The following is a 21678-nucleotide window of genomic DNA, read 5'->3' on the forward strand; positions in this document are numbered from 1 at the left end:
TGCTGAAATTGCTAAGTAGTTGTCTAAGTAACATGCACACACAAACAATTCTAGATGAACAAGAGATGCATGTATTTAAAGTATGATGGAAAAAGAAATTGATTAAGTGAAAGAACAGATTTGCGGAATTGATTCTGTTGTGATGACAATGCGAGTGTTACCTTGACTGCTGGGAAGTAATGGAATTGCATAGGACACATAGGCAATGATAGCCACTACATGCTCATTGAGCGTTAAGATGACGGAATTGCATAGGAGGATTTGGAATTGCATAGGACACATAGGCAATGATAGCCACTACATGCTCAATTAGCGTTAAGATGACGGAATTGCATAGGAGGATTTGGAATTGCATAGGACACATAGGCAATGATAGCCACTACATGCTCAATTAGCGTTAAGGTGACAGAATTGCATATTGATTCAAGCCAATGGAAAGGGCAAATAAAATACTCATGGGAACGGTATTGAACTGGAATGAACTTCACTGGTACATTGATTTCGCAGTATTGCGCAAAGTGATCTCGAACGATAACAAGTTCAACTAATGTCACAAAAATTTGTATGGTATACTCCAAATCATTATTATGATATATTTTATGTTAAAATGAATGGCATTATACCTAAATGAAATTACTTTCAAGTTTGACTTGTGGGTCATTGACAAGGCATCTACCACTTGTACATGTTGAAAATGACGAAGTAAAGCGTTAGCTCGAATATGAACTTCCTCCATTATCACAATAATTGCTAGTTCCTCCCCTGAAGACTTTGATGGTGCATGTTATCTTCCTGAAGCAAACATTTCAAAATTCATTGCCTTATACCGCATCTTCCCCTAGGAAGCAACATAGAAGCTGGCCAAAAGAAAATGATGTGCTTCCAGTATCTCAACATGAACTTTATCCATATCTGATGACTGAGTTATTTTTTTTCAACAAAGCATAAAACTTTGCATGCTGATATTTAATGAATACTCTGTCATGTTGTATTTCATTTGAATAATGTTTAGAATGGAACCCCTAGTTTTTTAAACAGAAGAGGTCATGTTATTTTTTGAATCATTGAATCAATATAACAAAATTAATTCCCAATTTTTTCTAAACACTGAGTATATATCATCACCTTAGTGCAATAACTCATTAACTGTAAAAGGAAGTAGAAGCAGATATAGAGATCTTGCACTAAGGTAAGGATATATGCATGTAAATATCACTCGCGATAGGCAGACAGACTAATTATAAGCGTGAACCAGTTGAGTAATATCACATGCATGAACATTATCATTTTCAAAATAAATAAAAAAAGGGAGGTAAGTGCTGCTTGAAGAGGCACCACTTCAACAGAGAATGGGTTGACAAGTGACTGTCCCAGATCCTCATGTTCCCAAGGTTCTTTATCCTAGATGCCAGGAGCATATTGGTGTTGTGAGTCACCACTATGTGACATCCATTGTAACATGTCCTGACCACATCCTTTAATGCAAGGCCATGCTTGTGATGGAATTCTTGAACTTCAATTGGTTGTGTAGTTGGTAAGTATACAGTGATGCATGTTACAGACAGCAAGAGTCAGTAACATTTTAGCCTCATCCCCAGCCTTAACGGACAGTCGTTCAGGTTTATTGTAGATTGTTGTATCACTGTCATCTAACAGGTCATTTATGGATGACATCTGAAAAATAGTCATTGTGCAGAGCTGATTAATTTACATGTCTATTTAAAAAGTATTAGAAATGAGAGGAAAGACTTGGAACATAAGGAATTTTAATCGCAGTAAAAGATAAGTTAAAGATTTATATCAGTGAAGCAAATTAAAACTCCAATTCTTCTAACCTGTACACCTATACACTAAAGCCATTTTATGCAAGACTAAAACCTGGTAAACTCCAAAAACTTGAGTAAAAGCTGTTCAACTCCAAGAACTTGAGTAAAAGCTGTTAAATTCAACTACAAAACCAAGAATGAAAGCTGTTAAACACCAAATTCAAGAATGAAAGCTGTTCAACTCCAAGATTAAGAATGAAAGCTGTTCAACTCCAAGATCAAGAATGAAAGCCGTTCAACCCCAAGATCAAGAACGAAAGCCGTTCAACTCCAAGATCAAGAATGAAAGCTGTTCAACCCCAAGACCAAGAATGAAAGCTGTTCAACCCCAAGATCAAGAATGAAAGCCGTTCAACTCCAAGATCAAGAATGAAAGCTGTTCAACTCCAAGATCAAGAATGAAAGCCGTTCAACTCCAAGATCAAGAATGAAAGCTGTTCAACACCAAGACCAAGAATGAAAGCCGTTCAACCCCAAGATCAAGAATGAAAGCTGTTCAACCCCAAGATCAAGAATGAATGCTGTTCAACCCCAAGAACTTGAGTAAAAGCTGTTAAATTCAACTACAAAATCAAGAATGAAAGCTGTTCAACCACAAGATCAAGAACGAAAGTCGTTCAACTCCAAGATCAAGAATGAAAGCTGTTCAACCCCAAGATCAAGAATGAAAGCTGTTCAACCCCAAGATCAAGAATGAAAGCTGTTCAACTCCAAGATCAAGAATGAAAGCTGTTCAACACCAAGACCAAGAATGAAAGCCGTTCAACCCCAAGATCAAGAATGAAAGCTGTTCAACCCCAAGATCAAGAATGAAAGCCGTTCAACCCCAAGATCAAGAATGAAAGCTGTTCAACCCCAAGATCAAGAATGAATGCTGTTCAACCCCAAGAACTTGAGTAAAAGCTGTTAAATTCAACTACAAAATCAAGAATGAAAGCTGTTCAACCCCAAGATCAAGAATGAAAGCTGTTCAACTCCAAGAACTTGAGTAAAAGCTGTTAAATTCAACTACAAAATCAAGAATGAAAGCTGTTAAACACCAAATTCAAGAATGAAAGCTGTTCAACTCCAAGATCAAGAATGAAAGCTGTTCAACTCCAAGATCAAGAATGAAAGCCGTTCAACTCCAAGATCAAGAATGAAAGCTGTTCAACTCCAAGATCAAGAATGAAAGCCGTTCAACTCCAAGATCAAGAATGAAAGCTGTTCAACCCCAAGATCAAGAATGAAAGCTGTTCAACCCCAAGATCAAGAATGAAAGCTGTTCAAGCCCAAGATCAAGAATGAAAGCTGTTCAACACCAAGATCAAGAATGAAAGCTGTTCAACCCCAAGATCAAGAATGAAAGCCGTTCAACACCAAGATCAAGAATGAAAGCTGTTCAACCCCAAGATCAAGAATGAAAGCTGTTCAACCCCAAGATCAAGAATGAAAGCTGTTCAACCCCAAGATCAAGAATGAAAGCCGTTCAACACCAAGATCAAGAATGAAAGCTGTTCAACCCCAAGATCAAGAATGAAAGCTGTTCAACCCCAAGATCAAGAATGAAAGCAGTTCAACACCAAGATCAAGAATGAAAGCTGTTCAAGCCCAAGATCAAGAATGAAAGCCGTTCAACACCAAGATCAAGAATGAAAGCTGTTCAACCCCAAGATCAAGAATGAAAGCTGTTCAACCCCAAGATCAAGAATGAAAGCTGTTCAACCCCAAGATCAAGAATGAAAGCTGTTCAACTCCAAGATCAAGAATGAAAGCCGTTCATCACCAAGATTAAGAATGAAAGCTGTTCAACCCCAAGATCAAAAAAGAAAACCCCAAGATTAAGATTGAAAGCTGTTCAACCCCAAGATCAAGAATGAAAGCTGTTCAACTCCAAGATCAAGAATGAAAGCTGTTCAACTCCAAGATCAAAAATGAAAGCTGTTCAACCCCAAGACCAAGAATGAAAGCCGTTCAACTCCAAGATCAAGAATGAAAGCCGTTCAACACCAAGATCAAGAATGAAAGCCGTTCATCACCAAGATTAAGAATGAGAGCTGTTCAACCCCAAGATCAAGAATGAAAGCTGTTCAACCACATGATCAAGAATGAAAGCCGTTCAACACCAAGATCAAAAATGAAAGCTGTTCAACCCCAAGATCAAAAATGAAAGCTGTTCAACCACAAGATCAAGAATGAAAGCTGTTCAACACCAAGACCAAGAATGAAAGCCGTTCAACCCCAAGATCAAAAATGAAAGCTGTTCAACCACAAGATCAAGAATGAAAGCTGTTCAACACCAAGACCAAGAATGAAAGCCGTTCAACCCCAAGATCAAGAATGAAAGCCGTTCAACTCCAAGATCAAGAATGAAAGCTGTTCAACTCCAAGACCAAGAATGAAAGCCGTTCATCACCAAGATTAAGAATGAAAGCCGTTCATCACCAAGACCAAGAATGAAAGCTGTTCAACCCCAAGATCAAGAATGAAAGCCGTTCAACACCAAGATCAAGAATGAAAGCTGTTCAACACCTAGACCAAGAATGAAAGCCGTTCAACACCAAGATCAAGAATGAAAGCCGTTCAACTCCAAGATCAAAAATGAAAGCTGTTCAACCCCAAGACCAAGAATGAAAGCTGTTCAACCCCAAGACCAAGAATGAAAGCCGTTCAACACCACGATTAAGAATGAAAGCCGTTCAACCCCAAGATCAAGAATGAAAGCTGTTCAACACCAAGACCAAGAATGAAAGCCGTTCAACACCAAGACCAAGAATGAAAGCTGTTCAACCCCAAGACCAAGAATGAAAGCCGTTCAACACCAAGATTAAGAATGAAAGCCGTTCAACCCCAAGATCAAGAATGAAAGCTGTTCAACCCCAATACCAAGAATGAAAGCCGTTCAACACCAAGATTAAGAATGAAAGCCGTTCAACTCCAAGATCAAGAATGAAAGCTGTTCAACTCCAAGACCAAGAATGAAAGCCGTTCATCACCAAGATTAAGAATGAAAGCTGTTCAACCCCAAGATCAAGAATGAAAGCTGTTCAACCACAAGATCAAGAATGAAAGCCGTTCAACACCAAGATCAAAAATGAAAGCTGTTCAACCCCAAGATCAAAAATGAAAGCTGTTCAACACCAAGATCAAGAATAAAAGCTGTTCAACACCAAGACCAAGAATGAAAGCCGTTCAACCCCAAGATCAAGAATGAAAGCTGTTCAACTCCAAGATAAAGAATGAAAGCCGTTCAACCCCAAGATCAAGAATGAAAGCTGTTCAACTCCAAGATCAAGAATGAAAGCTGTTCAACCCCAAGATCAAGAATGAAAGCTGTTCAACTCCAAGATCAAGAATGAAAGCTGTTCAACCCCAAGATCAAGAAAGAAAGCTGTTCAACCCCAAGATCAAGAATGAAAGCTGTTCAACCCCAAGATCAAGAATGAAAGCTGTTCAACCCCAAGATCAAGAATGAAAGCTGTTCAATTCCAAGATCAAGAATGAAAGCCGTTCAACACCAAGACCAAGAATGAAAGCTGCTCAACCACAAGATCAAGAAAGAAAGCTGTTCAACTCCAAGATCAAGAATGAAAGCTGTTCAACACCAAGACCAAGAATGAAAGCTGTTCAACCCCAAGATCAAGAATGAAAGCTGTTCAACCCCAAGATCAAGAATGAAAGCTGTTCAACTCCAAGATCAAAAATGAAAGCCGTTCAACTCCAAGATCAAAAATGAAAGCCATTCAACTCCAAAATCAAGAAAGAAAGCCGTTCAACTCCAAGACCAAGAATGAAAGCTGTTCAACCCCAAGATCAAAAATGAAAGCCATTCAACTCCAAGATCAAGAATGAAAGCTGTTCAACTCCAAGACCAAGAATGAAAGCTGTTCAACCACAAGATCAAGAAAGAAAGCTGTTCAACTCCAAGATCAAGAATGAAAGCTGTTCAACCCCAAGATCAAGAAAGAAAGCCATTCAACTCCAAGATCAAGAATGAAAGCTGTTCAACCACAAGATCAAGAAAGAAAGCCATTCAACTCCAAGATCAAGAATGAAAGCTGTTCAACTCCAAGATCAAGAAAGAAAGCCGTTCAACTCCAAGATCAAGAATGAAAGCTGTTCAACCACAAGATCAAGAAAGAAAGCCATTCAACTCCAAGATCAAGAATGAAAGCTGTTCAACTCCAAGATCAAGAAAGAAAGCCGTTCAACTCCAAGATCAAGAATGAAAGCTGTTCAACTCCAAGATCAAGAAAGAAAGCCATTCAACTCCCAAGATCAAGAATGAAAGCTGTTCAACCACAAGATCAAGAAAGAAAGCCATTCAACTCCAAGATCAAGAATGAAAGCTGTTCAACTCCAAGACCAAGAATGAAAGCAGTTCAACTCCAAGATCAAGAACGAAAGCAGTTCAACTCCAAGATCAAGAATGAAAGCTGTTCAACCCCAAGATCAAGAATGAAAGCAGTTCAACTCCAAGATCAAGAATGAAAGCAGTTCAACCCCAAGATCAAGAATGAAAGCCATTCAACTCCAAGATCAAGAATGAAAGCTGTTCAACCCCAAGATCAAGAATGAAAGCTGTTCAACCCCAAGATCAAGAAAGAAAGCCATTCAACTCCAAGATCAAGAATGAAAGCTGTTCAACTCCAAGATCAAGAATGAAAGCCGTTCAACTCCAAGATCAAGAATGAAAGCCGTTCAACTCCAAGACCAAGAATGAAAGCCATTCAACTCCAAGACCAAGAATGAAAGCCATTCAACTCGCAAGACCAGGAATGAAAGCAGTTCAACTCCAAGATCAAGAATGAAAGCAGTTCAACTCCAAGATCAAGAATGAAAGCCGTTCAACACCAAGATCAAGAATGAAAGCCATTCAACTCCATGATCAAGAATGAAAGCTGTTCAACTCCAAGATCAGGAATGAAAGCTGTTCAACCCCAAGATCAAGAAAGAAAGCCATTCAACTCCAAGATCAAGAATGAAAGCTGTTCAACTCCAAGACCAAGAATGAAAGCTGTTCAACCACAAGATCAAGAAAGAAAGCCATTCAACTCCAAGATCAAGAATGAAAGCTGTTCAACTCCAAGATCAAGAATGAAAGCTGTTCAACCACAAGATCAAGAAAGAAAGCCATTCAACTCCAAGATCAAGAATGAAAGCTGTTCAACTCCAAGACCAAGAATGAAAGCCATTCAACTCCAAGATCAAGAATAAAAGCTGTTCAACTCCAAGACCAAGAATGAAAGCAGTTCAACTCCAAGATCAAGAATGAAAGCAGTTCAACTCCAAGATCAAGAATGAAAGCTGTTCAACTCCAAGATCAAGAATGAAAGCTGTTCAACCCCAAGATCAAGAAAGAAAGCCATTCAACTCCAAGATCAAGAATGAAAGCTGTTCAACTCCAAGACCAAGAATGAAAGCTGTTCAAATCCAAGACCAAGAATGAAAGCAGTTCAACTCCAAGACCAAGAATGAAAGCTGTTCAACCCCAAGATCAAGAAAGAAAGCCATTCAACTCCAAGAGCAAGAATGAAAGCTGTTCAACACCAAGATCAAGAATGAAAGCCGTTCAACTCCAAGATCAAGAATGAAAGCTGTTCAACTCCAAGACCAAAAATGAAAGCTGTTCAACCACAAGATCAAGAAAGAAAGCTGTTCAACTCCAAGATCAAGAATGAAAGCTGTTCAACCCCAAGATCAAAAATGAAAGCTGTTCAACCCCAAGATCAAGAATGAAAGCTGTTCAACACCAAGATCAAGAATGAAAGCTGTTCAACCACAAGATCAAGAAAGAAAGCTGTTCAACTCCAAGATCAAGAATGAAAGCTGTTCAACACCAAGACCAAGAATGAAAGCTGTTCAACTCCAAGATCAAAAATGAAAGCTGTTCAACACCAAGATCAAGAATGAAAGCTGTTCAACTCCAAGATCAAGAATGAAAGCTGTTCAACCCCAAGATCAAGAATGAAAGCTGTTCAACTCCAAGATCAAAAATGAAAGCCATTCAACTCCAAGATCAAGAATGAAAGCCGTTCAACACCAAGATCAAGAATGAAAGCTGTTCAACTCCAAGACCAAGAATGAAAGCTGTTCAACCACAAGATCAAGAAAGAAAGCTGTTCAACTCCAAGATCAAGAATGAAAGCTGTTCAACCCCAAGATCAAGAATGAAAGCTGTTCAACTCCAAGATCAAGAATGAAAGCCATTCAACTCCAAGATCAAGAATGAAAGCCATTCAACACCAAGATCAAGAATGAAAGCTGTTCAACCCCAAGATCAAGAATGAAAGCTGTTCAACTCCAAGATCAAAAATGAAAGCCGTTCAACACCAAGATCAAGAATGAAAGCCGTTCAACCCCAAGATCAAGAATGAAAGCTGTTCAACACCAAGACCAAGAATGAAAGCTGTTCAACTCCAAGATCAAGAATGAAAGCTGTTCAACCCCAAGATCAAGAATGAAAGCTGTTGAACTCCAAGATCAAGAATGAAAGCTGTTCAACCCCAAGATCAAGAAAAAAAGCTGTTCAACCCCAAGATCAAAAAAGAAAGCTGTTCAACCCCAAGATCAAGAATGAAAGCTGTTCAACCCCAAGATCAAGAATGAAAGCTGTTCAACCCCAAGATCAAGAATGAAAGCTGTTCAACTCCAAGATCAAGAATGAAAGCCGTTCAACTCCAAGACCAAGAATGAAAGCTGTTCAACCACAAGATCAAGAAAGAAAGCTGTTCAACTCCAAGATCAAGAATGAAAGCTGTTCAACACCAAGACCAAGAATGAAAGCTGTTCAACTCCCAAGATTAAGAATGAAAGCCGTTCAACTCCAAGTTCAAGAATGAAAGCCGTTCAACACCAAGATCAAGAATGAAAGCCGTTCAACTCCAAGTTCAAGAATGAAAGCCGTTCAACACCAAGACCAAGAATGAAAGCTGTTCTATGCCAAGACCAAGAATGAAAGCCGTTCAACACCAAGATCAAGAATGAAAGCCGTTCAACTCCCAAGTTCAAGAATGAAAGCCGTTCAACACCAAGACCAAGAATGAAAGCCGTTCTATGCCAAGACCAAGAATGAAAGCCGTTCAACACCAAGACCAAGAATAAAAACCATTAAACTCCAAGACCAAGAATGAAAGCCGTTCAACACCAAGACCAAGAATGAAAGCTGTTCAACCCCAAGATCAAGAAAAAAAGCTGTTCAACTCCAAGATCAAGAATGAAAGCTGTTCAACACCAAGACCAAGAATGAAAGCTGTTCAACTCCAAGACCAAGAATGGAAGCTGTTCAACACCAAGACCAAGAATGGAAGCCATTCAACTCCAAGACCAAGAATGAAAGCCATTCAACACCAAGACCAAGAATGAAAGTTGTTCAACTCCAAGATCAAGAATGAAAGCTGTTCAACTCAAAGACCAAGAATGGAAGCAGTGTTCAACTCCAAGACCAAGAATAAAAGCCATTCAACACCAAGATTGTCCACATTCAATATTGTTCATACATATATTGTTCAAGATGTTAACATTTTTTTTTTTTATAGTTCAACTACAAAAGCAGGATTAGAATTTAACTGTTTTTGATACTCGCAAATTTTTGCGAGTGGTAAAATTTTCATCTCACAAAACCAGACACTCACTCGTAATTTTTAAAAGGGACTGTACACCAGATTGGCACCAAAAAAGTTTTTTTCTGTAATGAATCTCAGGACAATTATTTAATAGAATGTGTTACGCTTTGATATCATAATTATAAAAAAGGGACCAAAATGTAAATAAAAAATTGTGTTGGAGACCAGGTTTGAACCCGGGTCGCCAAAATTGCAGTCCAGCATCGTATTCTCTGAGCTACGACGGCTTACTCTAAGAGGGTGACATAATTAAGCTAATACACCTAACTTGGTAATATCATGTGATAACACGGACTAGCCAATCACGCATAAGGAATGAATTCTACTAGGTAGAAATACCAAGTAATCTTTTTTAATGGAAAAATACGAAATAACTACTGAGGCCACACCAAATTAATAACTTGTTCATCGGATTTCCCGCACCTATTTCTTCAGAAAAGCAAAAAAATGTGTTTATTTTTTTATCACTTGCGCCCGCACCATCTAAAAAAAGTGTTTTTTACGAGCGCTAATTTGTTTAGTAGAATGTAGCCTTTTTCCTAATAACCTTGTTTTCCGATCGTAACAATTATCAAAGCACTGGCTAGCCTCAATCATGCAGCCACTCTAATTAGAGTCAATGAACAATATAGACCCTGATACAAGCGTCTTGATGGTCGAGACTAAATTGGCAACATGAAAACATTTATGTATATGAATATTAAAAAAATGTTATTTATGTTGTCATATTAAATGATTTGCCAGTAGCATGAAAAGTATATATACAATGCTTTCATTTATATTCATTTGTCCAGACAGATATCAGATGTGTGCATTTTTTTCTATTCATAACTTATATTGTTTTATTTTTACAGAAGGTGGGTCATTCAATGTATTATGTAATTTGAACAAAAACAATTAATGCATGGTATTTAACAAAGTAAGAAATTTAAAATTATTAAGACTTGTTATATTTATCATTTATTATCATACATCTTAAAAAAATACATTTAAAACTTCACGCGAACCATTGTTTAAAACTATTGTGAATAGTGCGGTCATCATCATAATTTATAAATGCTCACACTGTCCCTAACCACTCTCAGACGACGTTGACCGTCGTTCACTATTGCGATGAAGTAATCAGCCATTTGGAATGATTTTTGTGTGTGTGTGCGTGTGTGCGTGCGTGCGTGCGTGCGTGCATGCGTGCGTGCGTGTGTGGATAATTGTATATAGCATAGTGGAACATTATTATTCACAAACCAAATGCCACACATGTGAGAATCCTTAATACATGTATATTTCATTGAATGTCAAATAGAACAATATATTTGGGTTTTAAATATGTTTTTTTAATTGTTTGAAATTATGTCAAATCCTACATTTCTGTATATTACTACAGTAACTGGTCTAGGCACTAGTTTATATCTAACAACTTTCAATATCAGACATTAAGTACTTCTCATTGCTGTAAAGAGTACCTCCAAAATGATATTAAGTGAAGCATTTTTGCGGTTTAAATGCATAGCCAATGAGATCTGTTTATTTTGCTTAGTTGGACCAATGAAAACCTACGTTATCAGTGTCGCTTGATTAATGCGAATCAATCAATAAACAACGGTTTAATCACTGATCGATACTTAAAGCAATTAGCAGCAGTGAAAACCTATGGTATGGAGTTATTGTGCAACTGCCTGTGCCGATAAGCACAATAATTCCTCATTACCTAGGTTATTGAAAAAACTTGTGATATTGCTTGACACCATAGGTTTCTCGTGCCGTTTGCACAATTATTCTCCAAAACCTAGGTTATCAGAGCAAAACCGGTGATTATAATAGGTTTTATGAATTATTCTGCAAACTGTGGGACACACAGTACTTCACAGTGAGCTGATAATATATCTGCTTTGCCCAGATCTGGGAAAGAATTCTGAGAATCAGAGTAACTGTACATTGTGTAGGTCATTATTGGGATTTGATTAGTAATTTTTTTTTTAAAGCAAAACAAACAATTAAGCATAATGTTAGTTTTTTAAAAGTATATACCAAATTAAGCTAGTTTACTGCATCGGAGATTGAGATTAGCATATAGGAAATTGTAATGGTTCCTGTAATATTCTAATATTCAGGCAAAAGCTGGTAAATGTATTTAAAATCAGTATTTTTATTCAAAAACATTATGTATGTGGACAGGAACATTTTAATTTTAGACTAGTTATCAATTTAATCATTTGAACATACTTTCTTTGGCATTTTATCTTGCAAGTGGAAAATATCAAACATACATTTTCTTCAATTTATCTGTAAGCTTTAATACTGACTGGAAGCCATTTGGGAATAGTTTTTAGTTTTCATGCCCTTTCATTTGTTTTATTTGACAATTTAAACAGTGAAAATTTGTTTTCAGATGGTGATTATGAATTGCTTTAGTAACGTATAGAGGCTGAGGCTAGGAAGGGGATTTTTTTGAAACATATCGTAATATATTCATTCATATAAAAAAATTTCATTTACTCATTTCTTATCTTTTCATAATGAAATAAACATGATTATGAAGATTGAAGATTTTGTTTCCTTGTCCATATTTAAGAATTCTTCTCTTAAAGTGCACCAAAATTTCGGTTGTGGAAATTAAAAGAAAAAAATTGAAATGCAGAAGGTGATAATACCCCCTCATATAAAAAGTTTTTGGGAAAGACCTGTAATGCATTATCTTTTACCGATGTTAAATATAAGGCCACACCAAATTGATGTTTCGTTCTGCAGATTTACCGCTCCTATTGTTTTGAAAATGTAAAAAAAAAATTCTATTGTGCGCCTACACCTACATTTTGATTGCCAACCAGATTTTTTCAGGTAATATTTTTTTTAAATGCTGAAAAATATTAAATGATAATTTTTCTATGCTAGTTTACATGTTTTTGTAAAGGGAAGCTACCGATGTGTGGTGTTTTTATATTGTAAATCAATTGGTTTAGCATGGGGCTCAATAAATTCAATCAAAATGGCGGCTTCCGGTATAAACTGTCGCTGGAATTTTGGAAATCTTATTTTTGACAATAAATATATTTGAGCATGCTTGAAGTCATTGTTCATCGTCTCATGCATTAAAGGATCATTAATTAAAGCAATAATTATGCAATAAAGCATTGTATCTGAGACTGGTAGCTATAATTTTGCGTTGATACTGGCTCGTTTTGGATGGAAATCGGAGTGATCAACTAAGTATTATTTGATTCAAGTCATAATACAAGTGACCAAAAATTTACCTTATTATGCGATGCTGAAGATGACAGCTCAACTTAACAGGAACATTAGTCATTGTTTTGTCCAAATTGATGTTAGAAGCTCATTTTTGACCAAATTCTGACAAAACAATAGTTTTGAACAAATATCTTTTCACATATAGCCATACAAACACTGGTCTGGATAGACTAAACATAGGTTAGCCTAAGTTTATCACCTTAAATTTTGTTTTCTTTTGCAGCATAGTCCAGGATTATAATGCACCAGTCAATTGTAACCACTGCCCCCCCCCCCCCCCTCGCCCCGGTCCGGGGGTATACCGGGGGCAATGGGCCATGTTTTTACCTTCCAGGTGGCCCCACAGTGATTGAAAAGTCAGCATACTGTGCAAACAATAGTTTTCATTATGAAAATTTAACATATGTCTTTACCCGACAGTTTCAACATACTGCATTCAATTTTAATTTGATAGCCAGCTTAAGAGTTTTTTGTTTGGACTTTCTCGTGACAGCATATTAAAGAACTATGAGAAATATGTCATGATTATTTTGGCTATCTGTAACTTGCAGAAAACTGAACTATTGTATTAGAAATACATTGATTTATTGGTCAATCAGTTACTTTAGTAACTTTTATCTTAAATATGGTTGTGCTTTGTTTTTATTTCAGGGCATATTTCCAGCATGTATCATCCACATCAAGCCTTGCAAAGTAGAAAATGAAGGGTTGGTTAATCTTCTACCTCTAATTATTGTTTGATTGAATGACATCTAGATTTGACTGGTGCTCTGAACATTATGTAACATCTAGCAACTTCCTATGTTGCACCTCTTGCCTGTATAGATTGAAAAAACCTGTTGTAGCACCTAAAACAACTTTCTCTGTTGTTTTTTTAACAATTTTTCTGTTGCACCTATAACAACCCCCTCTGTTGCTCCTATAACATCTCCCTCTGTTGCTCCTATAACATCTCCCTCTATTGCACCTATAACATCTCCCTCTGTTGCTCCTATAACATCTCCCTCTGTTGCACCTATAACATCTCCCTCTGTTGCACCTATAACAACCCCCTCTGTTGCTCCTATAACAACCCCCTCTGTTGCACCTATAACAACCCCCTCTGTTGCTCCTATAACAACCCCCTCTGTTGCACCTATAGCAACCCCCTCTGTTGCTCCTATAACATCTCCCTCTATTGCACCTATAACATCTCCCTCTATTGCACCTATAACATCTCCCTCTGTTGCACCTATAACATCTCCCTCTGTTGCTCCTATAACAACCCCCTCTGTTGCACCTATAGTAACCCCCTCTGTTGCACCTATAACATCTCCCTCTGTTGCTCAGATAACATCTCCCTCTGTTGCACCTATAACAACCCCCTCTGTTGCTCCTATAACAACCCCTCTGTTGCTCCTATAACAACCCCCTCTGTTGCACCTATAACAACCCCCTCTGTTGCACCTATAGCAACCCCCTCTGTTGCTCCTATAACATCTCCCTCTATTGCACCTATAACATCTCCATCTGTTGCTCCTATAACATCTCCCTCTATTGCACCTATAACATCTCCCTCTGTTGCACCTATAACATCTCCCTCTGTTGCACCTATAACAACCCCCTCTGTTGCACCTATAACATCTCCCTCTGTTGCTCCTATAACATCTCCCTCTATTGCACCTATAACATCTCCCTCTATTGCACCTATAGCAACCCCCTCTGTTGCTCCTATAACATCTCCCTCTGTTGCTCCTATAACATCTCCCTCTGTTGCTCCTATAACATCTCCCTCTGTTTCTCCTAAACCCCCCCCCCCCCCCAATGACAACTGTTGCACTTCTTACATCAACCTCTGTTCCACCTATTTAAACTCCCTCTGAATAACAACTCCCATTATTGCTTAGGCCAGAGTTTTTTATCTTTAGATTTACGGGAGATTTTTCAAAAAGTTGGGTAAGGAGGAAGAAATAAAAATAAAAATAAAATGCATAAAATGTCCCAAAGGAGAAATAAATAAAAATAAAATGGATTTTTTTTATTTTTTAAATCTTCTTATATCACGAAGACAAAACACACCTTACTTGTGTCAGCTATTTCATAGGCTGAAAAAAGGGTGATAGATCACCATAAAGTTTCAAAAGCATAATTAAAAGATCCTTTTAATGACTGAAAATATTGACCTCAACACTGTGAGTTCAAGCGCTCATTGAAATTAATTGTATATATTTGTTCGAATGCATCTATGCATATGAGGTGCATATATTATCAACCCATGGATTTTATGAAACATGTCAGTGTAATAAAGAAGTTTAAATGGCCAATTCTAACCTTTTGCCCACAATAGAAGCATATCCTTTCCATTGTGAAGTAATCAAACATTGAACACAGTTTCAGACACAGTATAATAAGGAGGTCAAATGTGTTTTTCTGTCTTTAACGAAATAGCACCGTGACAATTTACCGTGATGTGGTTTTTATATAGAAAATATAACCAAAAAAAGTAGAAGCCCTGATGGAAATTCCTCTTCACTTCAAAGTTTGACAGGGCTTACGGATACACAGACAGTCAAAATCTACGTTTATGTACTTCACCAAAGAAAATTCGGGAGCATTAAGATAAATTTTACAAGTGTTATATGTTTCAAAAAACCAGGTCTAAGAACTGATTTTAGAATCAGTCCTGAAAAATATCCTTCTAATTCCAGCTATGGCCGTTGGCAATAAGCAACGGATAAGTTTGACTTCTTGCACTGACTGCCAGATATCTTATGTTCAGATTTTTTCTGTTTTATCGGAAACACACACTATGGTATTATTACATCATTTTCAGTATTCTATAACGATTTAAATTCTAAATCATTATTAAACTATTTACTAATTAACAACTACGAATACCTTGTGTTTTTCTCTTCAAATATGTGATCGTGAAGCAGTGTGTTCAATGCTCCCCAGAGTCAAATTCAGACAAAAATATCCATTTCGACTATGATGAACACGATATCATTTTGCAGTTTGTGTTTGTCAGAAGCTATACATTTTTGCGCTGTAATCCAATTCATCCTTGTTAATATACGACGTGCGCCAACGACTTTTAATAGACAATACAACCCACGAATTTCTGTCTCCTTATTTTGACCGGAAGTTTCGCAATCATTCCACGAAACGCGAACAACATACTGAATCTACAAAAAAAATCACAATAAACACGCTCTAAGTTCACCACGGTTTTATTTATACAATGAAACATAAACATCGGAACGTTTTTGTAGTAAAACATTTCTATATAGCTGCAGAAATTGTGAGAAATAAGGGGTATGACAAAAAGTACTTTCACTTTTGACAGGACGTTGTTATGGTAACGGGTACCTGTTCTGTTTCCCCCGCGTATTTCCGACTGGTTTACTTGGTTTGTGCAGTAAAAAAACCGATAATGAATGACAATTGGTACACCAGTTGGTTCTGAGATATGGGTTATAGAACACTAATGTTATTTTTTTCTTAACCTTGGAGCAACGTTCGTCGGAAAAAATAAAAATAAAACTATGAAAATGAATTTTATTTTTATTTGGGTTTTGCAATATTTAGGTACGGCGCTCCCGTAAATCTAAAGATATAAAAACTCTGGCCTTATTGTTAATGTGAGTTATCAAGGTTTGCCCACGCCCATTGGCTGCTTTATGGCTTGACCCCTCTGTGACACCATCACAACTTAAATTCTGTTCTGTTCTGCCATAAGTGACATGAGAAAGAAGAGCAGCAATGCTCAGTCAAATCCAGACATTAGAAGACTTGAAGAAACAGAGTGAGCTACAAGAGATCCGGGTGCGATACCCTAGCTCTTTATTAAGAGATCTTTTGGATCTTTAACGTGTTTGGTGTTAAGCACCGATACACAGGATACAACTTTTCTGGGTTGAATCATTACTAAGTACATCATTTTCCCAGTAATACCCTTTAAAAGCCAAGCACTAGCCAAGGGAGCTACTGGTACCATATTCTAATGTCTTTTGGTTTGACATGGCCGGGGTTTGAACCTTCCACACCCAAAGATTTTTTTAAGATTTGACCTAGTGAACCAGTTTTTGACCCCAAGTGACCCACATTAAAGAACTGTATCCCTTCTTACACCTTACTCGACCACTGAGCTATTGGGGCAGTTTCTCCCACTATTGCATTAATTAATTGTATTACCCCTGGGACAACTCCCTCTGTTGAACATATAATATATCCCTCTATATATAACTCTCTCTTGTACCTGGAACATCTTATGTTGCAGCTATAACATCTACCTCTTTTGCAGCTAAAAAAACTTCCTCTGTTTCACCTGTTACATTTTCCTCTGATGCACCTATATCACCATCCTCTGTTGCACCTATAATATATACCCCTGTTGCACCTTAACAGTATAAAGTATAACTTCTACTTTTGTTTCACCTATATTATCTTCCTTTCTTACACAAATTTATCATCAACTTCTGCCTCACCTATAACATTGTCCTATTATGCCACTTTATCATCTTCTTCTGTTGCTCGGATAGCAACTCCCTCTGTTGCACCTACAACCACTTCCTCTGTTGCACCAATGACAATTCCCTCTGTTGAACCTTCAACCACTTTGTCTGTTGCACCAAATAACCAGTTTTACCTATAACTACTTCCACAATGTGCCAATGACAACTCCCTTTTTTGTGCCAATAAAAACTCCCTCCATGAAATCTTGACCACTTGTAAATGTGGGCCACATGGGGTCAAAACTAGGTCACTAGGTCAAATCTTAGGAAGATCTTTGGAACACACTAGAGACATGATATTAAGTCCAATATTCATGAAACTTTATCAGAATGTTTTCCTTTATGAAATTTATGATTTCTTAGAACAGATCTTAGAAAAATACAAGAAGCAATATGTCTTGTTCTATATTTAAACAAGAGGCCCAAGCAGGCCTATGCTCTACTGGCATGGCTCTTGTGGTCATTTTCAATCCAGAGCATGTACGTATGAGTAATTGGAAGCAAATATATAGTTCACTTTTTGTGTTTGGGTTAGCTGAAAACGCTGCTCTTCAACATCTGAGGACAGAAAGTGTTGTAAACAGATTAGTTGCATGAATTATTTTAATATGTGCCAAGTAAAGGTAACCTGAGGGTAAAAAAATATTTGCTTTCAAAACTGTACTCATGGACAAAATTTCATTTCTGTAGCATTATAAATAAAAAACTTGGTCAAAAGGTCTAAGTTAAGGACATCCGAGGACAACATTGATGCTCGTTTGCAAAACTGTACACATGGTCAAAATTTCATAGATGTAACTTTAAAAATTAAAGAGTAGGTCAAAAGATGTGGGGCAAGCTTTTGCCCAAGGGGCATAATCTCATATGATGCTCCACAACAAATATCAAAGGTATGGACCTTGTGGTTTGAAAGAAGAATATTTCTTAAATAAGTCTCTAGTGACTTGTGACCCCCGGGGCAGAGCCAGTTTTGACCCAAGGGGCATAATTTGAACAACCATGGTAGTGGACCACTAAATTAAGCCTTGTTCAAAATAGCATGGATCTGCATTTCTGTTTCAGACAAAAAGTATTTTAACATTTCCCAATTTAATATACCAAACCTGTGAACCCAGGGGCGAGGCCATTAACGAACCCAGTGGCATTTTTTGAACAAACATTTACAAGCAATTGTGACTTTTCATGTAAATTTGGCTAAAAATACACTTCGCTCATGTAGACATGGCTAAAAATAGACTTAGCTAAAAATAGCTCATGTAGACTTGGCTAAAAATAGACTTAGCTAAAAATAGCATTTTTTTATACTTTAAAGACAAATAAACTATGCATGCATGGGCAGATCTGAAAAAGGAACCGAGCTTTAATAGATATCTAAATACTGTACAAGTTTCATCAAGATACATTCAAAACTGAAGACTGTATTGTGTTCACAAGCAATTGTTTACAGATGCACAGATTTTTTCATATTTTCAAGGCCCATAATCAAGGCATGCATGGGCAGATCTTGCTGGTTTTCGAAAGAAATCGAGCAAAGGAACCAAGCTCTAATGGATTTCTAAATACTGTATCAGTTTCATCGAGATACAATCAAAACTGACAACTGTATCGTGATCACAAGCAATTGTTTACACAATAGCATTTGTTTTACTACCAAGGCCCATTTTCTAGGCATGCATGGGTGGATCTGGCTGGTTTTCGAAAGGAACTGAGCTCTAATGGATATCTAGATACTGTACAAGTTTCATTGAGATACAATCAAAACTGAAGACTGTTGCATGTTCACAAGCAGTTGTTTACAGATGCACTGATTTTTTACATTTCAATGTCCATAATCTAGGCATGCATGGGCAGATCTGGTTTTGGAAAGGCACGAAGCTCTCATGGATATCTAAATACAAGTTTCATCGCGATACAATCAAAACTGAAGACAGTATCGTGTTCACAAGCAATTGTTTACAGACCCACAGAAGCACGAACACACGGACGGACATACTACGTACACATTACTATCGCATAAGCTCTTCTGGCCTTTGGTCAGTAGAGCTAAAAACTTGATAAGAATATTTTCCTTCATAAAATCTATCAGATGCTTTTAAATGTGGTTCACATGGTATCAAATACTTTGTCACTAGGTCAAATCTTAGGAAAATCTTTTGAACACACTAGAGACATAATATTTGGTCCAACATTTAAGAAACTTTATCAGAATATTTTCCTTCTCTACTCTAGGTTTAATTTGAAATTAGGTCATGTGGTGTTAAAACTAGGTCACTTGGTCAAATCAAAACAATCAAGGTATATATGAACACTTCTTAGCCATCATGCTTTCCCCTGCCAAACGTAAGGTGTAAGAATGGATACAGTTCTTTAATATGGGTCACTTTGGGTCAAAAACTAGTTCACTAGGTCAAATCTTAAGAAAATCTTTGGAACACCCTTGAGACATTATATTTGGTCCAATATTCATAAACCTTAATTAAAGTGATTTCCTTCATCAACCCTAACATTAATTGGAACTAGGTCAGGTGGTGTCAAAAACTAGGTCACAAGATCAAAAAAACAATTATTGGGTTATTTTTATGGACATTTCTTAGCCATAATGATATCCCTTGCCCAACTGAAGGTGTCAGAATGGATAATATTTTTAATGTGGGTCACTACGGGTTTAAAACAAGGTCACTAGCAAATCTTAGAAAAAACAGTGAAGATGATCAGCAAGTACCTTAAAATGTCATTTTTTACCATTTACTGTTATTACTTCAGACATATTTGAACTATCATTTTGAAATCGTTTAAATTCATGAAAAACTATTACAAATGCTTCTCTATAAACAACATTTTTATGCCCCGAAGGTGGGCATATTAAAATCGCACTGTCCGTCCGTCCGTGTGTCCGGCCCAATAACTCGTGTCCGGGCTGTAACTTTCCCTTGTATGGACAGATTTTAAAATAACTTGCCACATGTGTTCCACATACCAAGACGACGTGTCTTGTGCAAGACCCGTGTCCCTGCCTCAAAGGTCAAGGTCACACATAGTGTTTATTCACAATGGAGTGCTGCATATAAGGACATAGAGTATAGGTTGTCGTGTCAGGGCTGTTACTTTCCCTTGTATGGACAGATTTTAAAATCACTTGCTACATGTGTTCCACTTACCAAGACAACGTGTCGTGTGAACGACCTGTGTCCCTACCTCTAAGGTCAAGGTCACACTTAGTGTTTATTCACAATGGAGTGCTGCATATAAGGACATAGAGTATAGGTTGTCGTGTCCTGGCTGTAACTTTCCCTTGTATGGACAGATTTTAAAATAACTTGCCACATGTGTTACTTATACCAAGATGACGTGTCGCGTGCAAGACCTGTGTCCCTACCTCTAAGGTCAAGGTCACACTTAGGTGTTTATTCACAACAGAGTGCTGCATATAAGGACATAGAGTATAAGTTGTCGTGTCCTGGCTGTAACTTTCCCTTGTATGGACAGATTTTAAAATAACTTGCCACTCTGTGTTCCACATACCAAGACGACGCGTCGCATGACAGACCCATGTCCCTATCTCAAAGGTCAAGGTCACACTTGGGTGTTTATTCACAATGGAATGCTGCATATATAAGGACATAACAGTGTCGGTTGTCAACTATGGGTGGTATTTTTTCATGTTTAGAGGCAATTTAAAATAACTTGCCATATGTATTTGACATGTAACTTTAGGCAAGATCAACTTTTCATGTACTGACCTTGTTCATAGGTCAATGTCACAATCGGGGGCATTCGTCACATACTGTGACAGCTCTTGTTAATTCATACAATTCCTAATGAACTAAATTCATATCCAACAGTCTCTCTGCAGCCAAATTACATGTTAATATAGGAATATTTCACCAACTTTTCATTTCAATTCCATGAGCTTTGCCTTATCAGGTATGGAATATCAGTTTAAGAAATTTGCTTGTTAAGTTATATTAAACTATTTATGGCAAACAGTAATTATGTGTTGCAGGTTTTATGAAACGGTCACATCAACAGAGGACCAAATGGTGTGTGAAGTTGCCGATGTCCTGTGGGAGTGGAGTGCAACTTGGAAACATATCGTAAATGTATGCCTTGTGTACTGTTGCATTAGAAGCCTTTTTGGCTTTTCTCATTTCTCATCAATGTTACTTCAGAAGCATTTCCACTATCAAAAACTTTTAAATAGTATGGCCCATGTTTTATGCTTCCACTGTATTGTGCGATTTTTTTTTTATAATCTTCTAACTGACTCAATTTTATTCAGTTCAGTATCACGGAAATTTGCATACTCATTCTGATATTATTATGTTATTTCAAAACCAGTTTTGTAGTTGAATACAAACTTCCATTGTCCAACCAAGTCACCAGAGTGTTTGTATTATGAGCAAAAGTAAACAAGATGTTGCGAATTACTGAACAATGTTGGTGTGTTGTCACTGCAAGATACTGGTGTGTTGTCGCTGCAAGATACTGGTGTGTTGTCACTGCAAGATA

General features: G+C 37.3%; 1 protein-coding gene across 6 annotated transcripts in view; it reads left to right on the top strand.

Annotated features, from left to right (window-relative positions):
* LOC128216947 (dedicator of cytokinesis protein 3-like) overlaps positions 1-21678 on the top strand; it is a 186104-nt gene that overhangs the window by 12918 nt on the left and 151508 nt on the right. For all 6 annotated transcript variants that reach the window (XM_052923696.1, XM_052923698.1, XM_052923697.1 and 3 more), the window contains 2 exons: positions 13328-13383; positions 21173-21269. In XM_052923696.1, the coding sequence (XP_052779656.1) occupies positions 13328-13383; positions 21173-21269 (153 nt within the window). The remainder of the gene's footprint in view (positions 1-13327; positions 13384-21172; positions 21270-21678) is intronic.

Source organism: Mya arenaria, chromosome 14 (assembly GCF_026914265.1).
Source record: "Mya arenaria isolate MELC-2E11 chromosome 14, ASM2691426v1".
Lineage (NCBI taxonomy): Eukaryota > Metazoa > Mollusca > Bivalvia > Myida > Myidae > Mya > Mya arenaria.